Source organism: Carettochelys insculpta, chromosome 12, assembly GCF_033958435.1.
Source record: "Carettochelys insculpta isolate YL-2023 chromosome 12, ASM3395843v1, whole genome shotgun sequence".
NCBI classification, from domain to species: domain Eukaryota; kingdom Metazoa; phylum Chordata; order Testudines; family Carettochelyidae; genus Carettochelys; species Carettochelys insculpta.
Genome location: NC_134148.1, coordinates 3,502,424 through 3,513,588, shown reverse-complemented (window position 1 = coordinate 3,513,588; position 11,165 = coordinate 3,502,424). Strand labels below are relative to the sequence as shown.

Below are 11,165 nucleotides of genomic sequence, written 5' to 3'. Positions count from 1 at the left end.
CATCGGTTCCCCTTTCCCTGCCGTCCCTCTTCCTCCCGCCTGCGCTCGGCAGAGGCAGGGACGGGGCTCGTGGAGGGGCCCAGCACGGCTTCCCGATGTTCCGCCCCCTCCTGACGGGCAGATCTTCAGCCCGCTGAGCCCCGCACTGCGTGCCAAGGCGGCGTGGGCAGCTCCAGCACGCACCGCTGCCAAAGCATCTCCGTGAGCAGCTGCAGCAGCGAACTCCCCAGGCGGATGCCAGGACGCAGCTGCTCCGCTCCAGCCTGCAGACTGGAGTCACAATCTCTCTCTTCCCCAACAGCCCAGGGAGAAGACACCGACCCCACCAGGACTGAGCCAGCTCAGAGCTGCTGGGGGCTCACACCTGAGCACTGCTTCTGAATCCTCTGACCCAGTCCAGCGCTTGCTTGGACCAGCAGAGAGAGCAGGTGCCAGCACTCCCCTGAGCCTGCCGTCAGACCGGCCTCTGCAGCCAAAGCATCCGTAGTCTTTTACGATGCACGAATGCCCCTGGAGACTCCAAGTGGTCAGACTGGGCAGGGCCGTGCGCACTCAGAGGGCGAGGCACAAAGCTCTTCCCATTTAATACAACATCAGAGATTTTGATGGTCCCCATGGGCGCGCCTGCAGTTCAAACCTTCCGCCTTCGCTCCGTGCCAAGGGCCAGGGAGAGCAGCTGGGCTGGGCTCCTAGGGAGGGAACTCAAACAGTCGCCTTCTGCTTCATTAACCCCTTCTTTGCCCCCTGGTGAATCTTTGAATCCAGTTTCCCTGTAGAAGGAGGAGAAAGAGCAAAAAAATTCTCATCACTTTCTTTGAGACATCATTTGCAAAGCAAATCAGCTGGAAGCAGCCAGGTCTCCTAGCTGGGGTGTTTCTGTCACATTTGATTATCCTGCTTCAGGAGCCAGGCCTTTCCTGCCGGGCGCCACACAGGGGGGCACCGTGCACAATGGGGAAGAGAGGAGAGGAAATTAACATCCACTGCTCCTGCTGCTGTGGGAAGACAGCTCACGAGTGTGACAGCACATGCTCTAAGGACACGCATGTGCAGCGGGTGCTGTCTCCAGTGTGCCAGGTCAGAGCAGGGCCCCGCTGAAGGAGGGCAGTGACCTGAGGAAGTGGACAGCGCCAGCTGGAGCCCCGCACGACTGCCCTACTGACATGTGGGAGAGGTCAGACTCTGCAGCCCAGGGGCCTCTCTGGGCAGCAGCCAGAACAGACTAACAGGAATCACAGCTCTGGCATCCCGACCGCCTCCTGGGAATGGTGTTGTCAGCAACTGAGCACAAGCAGGCCCACTGCGCACTGCACCCCGCTGGCAGCCACGGGCCCCAGAGCCAAGACCGCCTTGCTTGGGCTTTGCAGCCTCTGCCAGGTTCCCAGCTTGCCAGGCACTTTGCTTCCTGCTTCTCTTCCCCAGCCCGGAGGCCGGGATAGGCCAGCAACAAACCTGGTCTCATAACCAAAGCACAAGCTCTGCTCAGAAACAGGAGACAAGCATGTGGGGGCCAGTATCTGCCTCTCACGCCACATCTCCCCTGGACTGCAGCCACCATCTCCTGAGTGACGTTAGGACACAAACCCAGACCTGGAGGCCTGGGACCTTGCCACACCCTGTGCTGGGAAGCCCCTTCCACAGACTGGGGGACCACTGCCTGCCAGGCAAATCCCATATGGTTTCAATCTCAGTCTTGTGGTGCTGGGGGAGGCGCACTCAGCTCGGCTCAGCTTAGCCTGCCTGCCCGACACATACCGGGGAGAGAAGCAAGGAGCCCTCCCAAGCTGCCGTGCTCACTGCACAGGGGCCCTGGGGCTGCTGGCTCGACGGGTGTGCTTTGATCCCTGTCAGATTGATGGAGGATGACAAAGCGCATGACACATCAGCCCAGCCTGAACTGAGATCGCTCTCTCGCCTCCCAGCACTGCTGGCTCCTCCCAAAGAGCACTGCCTCTTCAGCCCTGGAGATGGAGACAGCAGCTCCACCCAACAAGGCTGTGCGGCCGCCTGCCTCAGGCCCCGCTCCGGGCCGTCCCTGGGCAAACTGCACCACCTCTCGCTCTCCCATTCATCTCACGCCCCGCTTCCCCCAGCATGCTGGCTGGAGCCATTTCCCGCTGCCATCTGTGCTCCTTAATCGATGGGCTGCAGAGCCGCCCCCCATCCATCACTACTTGCAGGCCCATTCCTCAGGCTGCCGCACTGGTCTCAGCTCTGCCAGACCCGAGCCGCCTTTAAACACACTCATCCATAATCAGCAGTGACTCGCTCGCTCCATCCTGAGTCAGCCCCTTCTGACCCCGTCCTCGCCCAGTCAGAGGTGCTGCGCCCAGGTGCAGGAGTTACCAGGTACTCGCGGCTGCCTGAAGGCAGTGCTCCAAGCAGCCTAGAGATGCCTGGCAGTTCTAGCAGCCTATCTGGGAGCAACTACAGCTTCCGGCACACACAGGTGCTGTTGAAGACTGGCAGGGAAAGGGTAGTTCCCTGGGCAAAGAGCAACTGTGTCCTGCAGGCGTGCACACCCTTCAGAGCAAAGGAACGAGCCCTGGGTGGTGTGCAAGGAACATGAGACAAGGAACTGCATGGGGAAACAGGCAGGAGAACAGGTCTGAGAGCCAGAGCCTGCATGCACTCTGCTCTCAGGTGACTCCACCTCCCTTCTGGGGATTAACCAAGGTACCAGCCCAGCACCAAGGCCATTGGCCCAGGCAGCCAGGGCATGTCCACTGGGAAAAAGGACCACATGTGTCCAGCGGCTAGAAGAGCTGTGCCACTGCAGCTAAGTGACCCCTCAGCAGGGGGGCCGCCGGGGGCTGGGGCAGCTGCATGGACTGCCGCACGTTTAGCCACAGACATATCAGGGCTGGCTGCAAACACAGCAAGCTGTTGGGTTTGTGCCAGTGTGGCAGTAGCAGTGCCCCTTGCTGGGCACTGGCCCTGCCCAAGGAACAATGGTGTCTTGGGCTAACTGGCCTGCTAATTCCAGTGCTGAAGCAGCAAGGACCTAGCATTGCTGCTATGAGGGCTTCTTGCTCACACCAGGCAGCTTGCTCAGAACCTCCTACTGGACAATAGGAAGAATCAAGTCCCAGGGTCTCTTCCTCCCCCGCCTCTCTCTCAGGTCTCCCAATCGTCCCTGAAATTGGACTTCCCTGCTTTGGCCTAGGTTCTGGGTTAAGCCTGGCTGGTTGGTCCTTTGCTACAGTCTACACCAATTTTGTTTGGCCACGGAACCCTTTGACACTTGAAAGAATTTTAAAGAACCCCTAAGAGTAGTCTTACACATGGCTTAACCCCTCTCAGCCTGCCGGCCCCTGATCGTTTTCTTGGGGAACCCTTATTCCCTCTTCACGGAGCCCTGGGTGGCACAGAACACCATCTGGGTAACAGTGGTCTACACCCTCAGCAGAAGCTTCCGAAGCACAGGAAAATGGATGCCCAGACTTCTGCAAAAGGGATTTGCAAATCGGTGTCAGCAGCTGACCGCAGTAAGCAGCATGCAGGTCACCTCTGCCTGGGGTTTCTGGCCAGCACAGGAGCTGGAGAGCCAGGAAAACCCACGATCGGTTAACTGGGGTGGCAACGGCCCTGGAGAATCTATCGCTGCAGGGAATGTGCAGTGCCCTCCTTCTCCTGGTGACAGGCCACATCCAAGAGGGCTTTCCCAGCCTGAGTCCTCTCTAGCTGAACGGAACGTGTGACTGAACCTCCAAAGTTTCAGCCTGTGCATCCCCAAAGCAGCCAGACTGCTGGAGAGCCCAGCCTGTCAGGCTAGCGTGTTACAGAACGCAGGCTTCTTCACAGAGGAAGAAGGGCCATGGATCTACAAACTCAGATACACGTTTCCATTTTGTGTGACCAAGAGCTCTGTGAAGCCGCGGAGACCTTAGTTTCCCATTTGGCACCAACTTCATTTACCGCTCTCAAGTGCATCTGCTTCTCCTCATCCCCGGAAAGCAGTCTGACAAGGAAGCAGCCAGCTCTGTTGGCTTGTTACAAAGCTATTGGCCAACGGGGAGCCTGGGCAAGGACAGATTTCAGCACAAGACAAAAGTGCTGAAAGAGCCAAAACCAGGCACCAGACGTCCCATTCTCTCAACGCTTGATCACGCCTTTAATCACCCTTCCACTTCACATTCACAACTGCTCAAGTGTGGCCTCTGCTTGTCTGAACCCCAGAGCTCCACAGACTGCCGTGTTCTACCAGAGTAAGCGGAGGCTCGGGACTTCCGCAGGAGTTGGGCCTTGACCGTGGAACTCACTGCCACAAGAGCTAAGGACAAGCACAGGCCTCCTACACTCCTAACTAAGAGAAAATGTATTTCTCCAGCTCAGTGAGTTGTGCCCACACACGCACAAGCAATGGGGCCATTTCCCCTCCAGTCGGGAGAGGAAGACAGACAGATTGTATGGTTATTTATGTATCCTCGGGAGGCGCTCAGACACCGGGGTGGTCAGGACCAGATCCCTGCACAGAGGAGATGGAGCCTTTCCATCACAAGCCCATTTCTGTTCAATCAAACGAGAGCCTCGTTTTCCAACACGGGGACAAAAGGGCATTGTGGTCGCTGGCTGAGAGCCTTTTACAAGAGGCCCTGTAGCAAACCCATGGGATGCCAAAGGAACTTGTACGCAGGGCTGTGCTATAAGGCTCGGGGCATTCCGCTTTTGAAGCTGACACACTGATCTCAAGCGTGCCCGGTACGGCAGCGTATCACTGCGAGAAGGGTCAAAGGCTTTCTGCTCCTTCCACCCCAGTAATGTCTGCTTGGCCTGGAACGACTCATCCCCCTGCAGGGAAACGCATACCGCTGCCGCTGCTTTGCTTTACGCTGGTGACACATCCGTCCAGAAAGAGCCAGGCAAGGCAAAGGCAGTGGTGGGAGTGGGACGCTCTGGCAGCTTTCAGCCCAGCCAGCTCCTTTCCGGTCTGTTACACTGATTCCTCTTCAAGCAGGAAACGCCACAGCACAAAGGACATGGGGTGGCAGCCAGCCTGAGTGCAGAGACAGGCAGGCACACAAGGAGGCTGCCACCCTACGCTTGCACTGCATGGAGCGTATCAGCTTTTACTCAGCTACTGCGTCCCACAGCCTCCGTCCCAGGGAGGTGCAAGAGTGGGGGCTGGCGAAAGGCAGGCCAAATCCACGTGGAGGGGAACCATCCGCTCCAGCCATGGAGAGAAAAGACTCCAGGCTGTACTTCACTGACGGTTGCTAACAAACCCCTTGAAACATTGCTGCTCCTGTCCCACCAGAGCCTGACTGCTCCCAGCCAAACACTGTGACCGCTCAAAAGCCCCAGTATCAATGCAGAGAAGTGAACCCCAGAATCTCTTTTGCTTACACCAACCCGAGATTGTCAAATGAACATTTGACATCCCGCACATGGTCCCTTCCCAGAACCGGGAGGCGAAGAAGCTGCTAGCAAGGCCGGAGCGAACTGCAGGAGCCCCCAGGGATGCATCCCTTTTCTGTTCTCTTTATGAGCACAGGCAGCAATCGCCAGAAGCTGGGGGAGGCTCACAGCCCCTGGCAGGCAGGGTGTGGACAGATGCACTGTGGTGTCTCCTGGCAGCTCTGCCGCAGCAGCTCTGTCTAGACCCGCAGCCCCTTTGCTATTCCACTCCTGGGTCACCCACACTGACAGGCCGTCAAACCAAACTGGGTGGCAATTTGGTAATGCAAATATTCTCTTGCCCAAGACATATCTAAGCTGAGTTCTCGTGTGACGGCAACCTGAGTCTCACACCCAGGTGTGTGAAGGCGGCAGAGGAGTGCCTTTACCCCAGTACCAGTGAGACAACACCCCCTTCACACACGCAGCTAACGTGGCAGGGTTCGTAGGTTTGCTATTCGCTGAACTTGAAGGGATGCTCTTGGTGACAAAGGTTTATCCTTGAATCAAACAACCTGCCATCCTCACCCATTCTCCATGTGCTAATGCTAGAAACAGATCAGCTACCAATGCATGTTTCCTCCCCGCAGGTAATGGGCTGCATGACTCTAGGAGCATTAGCCAGGGAGAAGTCATGTGTCTTCCAGGAAGCAACATTTGGGAAATGGAAACTGAGGAGAAAGCTACTACAGATGTGTTTGCATTATTAAACAAACATCCGTGGATGAAAGCGTGTGAACAGCTACACAGAAGGCCAGCAGAGCCGGAGGGATAAAAGCCAGCAATGCTCTGCCAGAAAGGGAAAGAGGGGAATGTCTGTGGGGTGCCAGGACTTACAGATTTTGGGTTTTCCTTTGATGGGGAACTTCACAATCATTTCCTGGGGGTTAGTGCAGATAAAGACGAATGGAGACCCCGACTCCTGGCTCAGCTCCGGATACTGCAAAGCACAAACACAAACTGCCTTAGCAAAACCACAGCAGGTGTGAGAGCAGCTCTAATTCAATGAGCAGGACCATTCATAGTGAGCAGGACCATTCATAGGCCACGAGATGGTAAATCAGGCTGGGTCTACGCTGGACCGGTAAGTCAATTGCAGACACGCAATTCTAGCTCTGGCAATTGCACAGCTAGAATTGATGCATCTGCAATTGACTTACCTGGCTGTCCTCACAGAGGAAGGTTGACGGGAGCATTTTTCCTGTTCACCTCCCTTGGTCCTTGCAACAGGGAGGAGTATGGGGGTTCGCTGCTGACCCAGATAGTTTGAGTTCATGGATCTCTACCAAGCGCACAAAATCAAACTCCAGAAGATCAGCCCTGACCAGGTTGATCTTCTGCGTAATGTAGACATATCCCAGACTCTGAGGACTCTTCTACACACATTAAAGTTGCTACAGCCACTCAGTTTATAAACCACCTTTGGTGCTAACCCATGCATGGCATTGGGCTTACACCTGATATATGCCAGGGTTAGCAGGTAAGGGTTGAATCACACACCAAGTTTAACCTGCTAAACTGATTCATTTTTCAAGCACAACTATTCACGCAGGCCTGTTCTTGCTGTCGAATGGATCTGTCCTGAGAAAACTTGTGCTTTGGAGGGGATCTTGGCCGAATCTTGGAGATACATGCAGTGGTTTGCTGAACCCGTCAAAATGACAAGATCTCTGCTCCAGGCAGCTTAGTCTAAGGCTGAGTGAACATGGTAATCAGTGGTGTGATTGCCAAATGTGTAGACGTATGCAGTCAGCTTTGATCTCGACAGCCAGGGCGGTAGGTCTTAGCTGCTTCTGCCATGCCCACAGTCTGGGGGTGGGACTTGTGCAGCCCATGTTCCCACCGCCTCACTGCTATCTTTACTGGAGCCGGCTAGATCAAACCTATCTCAGGTATGTTTACACATGCGGCAGCAGGCCCTCTGACTGAGATGCAGATGAACGCTCAGATTGGTGTGACAGTAGGAGCAGGTCTGCCATTTAAAGAGAAGCCAGAACAGCACCCACATGCAGTTGATGAGGAGAATGGGCTTCCTTTTGAAATCCAGGGCACCTTCTGGAAGGAGGTTATGTAAAGTGATTTCACTGCAATGAAAACGTTTGGGGCACTTGTACGGGAAAAACTGTCAGCATGCTCGCTAGCTGAAAAGGAAGACTCCACCAAGTATGGGAATGCCCTGAAGGGCTCTTTGGCACTGATGTTTAGAAGGTGAACAGCAAAGCTCTTGGGAAAAAACATTGTTTAATATCTAGATTAGTAAGAGAACATAGACCAAACACCCTCCTCCCCTTCCCCCTCCCCCTCCCCCCACACAAATACCAGGACATCTGCAGTTACAAGTCTCAAGGGGCACCGATCCTTATGCTTCAGGATTGCAATGACTGAAAAGCCCATCATCAAATACTTATTTCCTATGTGGGTACTTACGGAGTGTGCCTAAAAGTTACTTGTCTGGCAAATTAAATAGACTGAGCTCCTTGAATCTATCCAGCAGGTTTTCTAACCCTTTAATCATTTTTGTGGCTCTCTCTGACTCGTTTCCAATTTATCCACATCCCCCTGACCCGTGGACACCAGGACTGGACCTGGCATTCCACTAGTGGGCACATCAACACCTTCTCTACTGCTGGTGCAAGTACAGTCTGATAACAGGGCACACATACAGGCTTCTATAACTGTACCTGTAGCTGGGCACACACAGCATTCCAATGGTAACCGGTGCCCAGGCTTCCCCTGGAGCGCTCACTTCCCCTATCAGGGCAGAGGGTTGTTATAGCAGCGTGGAGGTTACAAAAGTCAGAGGCATGAGCCGACACACTTGAGAATTCACTGGCTCACAAGCTTTGGGTTTTCCCTGGCCTGGCTCTGCAAAGGGCACCATTCTGTTTAAGTATCAGAGGGGTAGCCGTGTTAGTCTGGATCTGTAGCAGCAACGAAGGGTCCTGTGGCACCTTATAGACTAACAGAAAAGTTTAGAGCGTGAGCTTTCGTGCGGTAACTCACTTCTTCAGATGCTGGTCCTGGAAATCTGCAAGGCCAGGTATAAATAGGCCAGAGCAAGGCTGGGGATAACGAGGGTAGCTCAGTCAGGAAGGCTGAGTTGTATTGTCATCAGTAGATCTGGAGGTGTGAACTCCAAGAGAGGGGAAGCTGCTTTTGTATTTAGCCAGCCATTCACAGTCTTTGTTTAATCCTGAGCTGAGGGTATTGAATTTGCAGATGAATTGTAGCTCAGCAATTTCTCTTTGGAGTCTGGTCTTGAAATTTCTTTGCTGCAGGATAGCTACTTTTAAATCTGCTACTGTGTGTCCTGGGAGATTGAAGTGCCCTCCTATGGGTTTTTGTATATTGCCATTTCTGATGTCTGATTTGTGTGCATCAGTCCTCAGCTAAAACCTCTACAGCGCATCATCAGGGATCTACAACCCATCCTGGACAATGATCCCCCACTTTCACAGGCCTTGGGAGGCAGACCTATCATTGCTCACAGACAACCTGCCAACCTAAAACAAATCCTAACAAGCAACTATACACTGCACCACAGTCACTCTAGCTCAGGGACCCATCCATGCAACAAACCTCGTTGCCAACTCTGCCCACATATACACACCAGCAACATCATTACAGGACCTAACCGGATCAGCCACACCATCGTGGGTTCATTCAGCTGCACATCTACCAATGTAATTTATGCCATCATGTGCCAGCAATGCCCCTCTGCCATATACGTCGGACAAACTGGACAGTCTCTACGTAAAAGAATAAATGCACACAAATCAGACATCAGAAATGGCAATATACAAAAATCCATAGGAGGGCACTTCAATCTCCCAGGACACACAGTAGCAGATTTAAAAGTAGCTATCCTGCAGCAAAGAAATTTCAAGACCAGACTCCAAAGAGAAATTGCTGAGCTACAATTCATCTGCAAATTCAATACCCTCAGCTCAGGATTAAACAAAGACTGTGAATGGCTGGCTAAATACAAAAGCAGCTTCCCCTCTCTTGGGGTTCACACCTCCAGATCTACTGATGACAATACAACTCAGCCTTCCTGACTGAGCTACCCTCGTTATCCCCAGCCTTGCTCTGGCCTATTTATACCTGGCCTTGCAGATTTCCAGGACCAGCATCTGAAGAAGTGAGTTACCTCACGAAAGCTCACGCTCTAAACTTTTCTGTTAGTCTATAAGGTGCCACAGGACCCTTTGCTGCTGCATTCTGTTTAAGCAGAATCTTTTGCCAAGGGGACTTTTTGCAGGCATGAGAACATAGGCAAAGCTTCCTTCTCATCCGATCAGTTCCAGCTCCTCCCCACTCCTTCGAATTCCAAGGTCCATTAGCTAGTCCAGCATTATCAACTTTTTCGCTATGATGCGCTTTTCTCTCCACCTTGCCAACGTCCCATTAGACACACACAGTTGCGCTGGGCTGTTCACATGCCCTCTGGGTGGAATAAGAGGTGCTCAGGCCATGCCAGCAAGCAGCCCAGTATGAAGCAGTAGGCAGGGACGATGCACAAGGCTTCCCAAGGCTGAATGCATTTGGGAGAGTTGCGTATTGGGCCCAATTACTCCTTTGATTTATGCCAAGACAGTGGGCAAACCTGACACTCTGAGCAAAGTGCCAGTGCAGCCTAACCCCGCCGCTGCCGCCGCCCCTGTTGTGCAAAGTTTGTGGGCATTCTACTGTACACCGATTCAGTTTGTAATGGGAGAGCTAGGAAAGCTAATAAGTTACCTAAGGGCCCTGATTCTCACTGGATATTTTAGATTTCAACCCAACTAGGAGACCAGTCAGACTGGCTAGAGAGACACCCACGACAGAAATGGCAATTTAGAAATGTGCTTCAGCAGGGGCAGGAAGTTTGTCGAAATGGCCGTGGTGCCAGTCCCTAGAGGGGACGCGCAAAATCTAACGATCTAGGGTCGGCAGTCAACCCCTCTACTCCTCATTGCCGCGAGAAGTAAGGGAGATTGACCAGATAACGTATCGAGGATCAACCTCATTTCAGCTACGCACCGTCGTCGCTGGAACTGCATATCCAGGATCGACTTTCAGGTCTAGTGCAGACGTGGCCTGAGTTAGCAGGGAGAGATGCTCAGGAAGTTGGACCCTCCGGGTCCTGTTGCGCAGAGGTCATTTTAATCCCCTTCAAACTTGGCTAAGTGACAATTTTCAGTACTCTGCCTGAGTTCGGGGAGCAGTGGGAATCCTGGAAGAGCCAGGAAAGGGGGAACTGAGAACACCAGCTGTTGCTAGGGCTTGTACAGGCTACCCCAGAGACGCCTGGACAGAACTCATTTGGCAACAAACACTGGATGAGACACTCCCGGGCAGTTCAGCTGCGTGAAGGAAGCAAAGGCTGACTGTGGCACTTGATCCTGGCCAGGGGAAGTGCCAGCAAGCTTAGACTGATGCCACTGGCGCCTTTGCTACTCTTCCCACAGCCCCCAAAGAAGAGGTCCCAATGGTGCACACTGTGCTCCAGCTGCAGAGTGAGCCCCGCGGGGCATTATGAACTGGGAGAGTTGACAGTAACCACTCACACCTCCCTCTCTCTGCTGCACCCAGCACAAACCGCACACCATTGGGACCTCTTCTCTGGGGGCTGTGGCCGGCCCAGGCAGATTTTTTTCCCATCCACGCTCATACTGGAATATTTGGATTTTCATAATACTTCACCTGCCTCCGGCCTCATCCCACCTCAATTTGTTGCTCCCGCCACCCCCACCAGATTACCCTTCCAGCTAAGGGGTTGGACACAG

At 53.6% G+C, this 11,165-nt stretch overlaps 1 protein-coding gene across 1 annotated transcript in view; it reads right to left on the bottom strand.

Annotated features, from left to right (window-relative positions):
- Nucleotides 1-567: 567 nt before the first annotated feature.
- TRIP4 (thyroid hormone receptor interactor 4) overlaps nucleotides 568-11,165 on the bottom strand; it is a 40,622-nt gene continuing 30,024 nt past the window's right edge. Inside the window, exons 12-13 of the mRNA XM_075006669.1 lie at nucleotides 6,235-6,337; nucleotides 568-770 (exon numbers count right to left, since the gene is read on the bottom strand). Coding sequence (XP_074862770.1) covers nucleotides 703-770; nucleotides 6,235-6,337 — 171 coding nt within the window. The 3' untranslated portion in view covers nucleotides 568-702. The remainder of the gene's footprint in view (nucleotides 771-6,234; nucleotides 6,338-11,165) is intronic.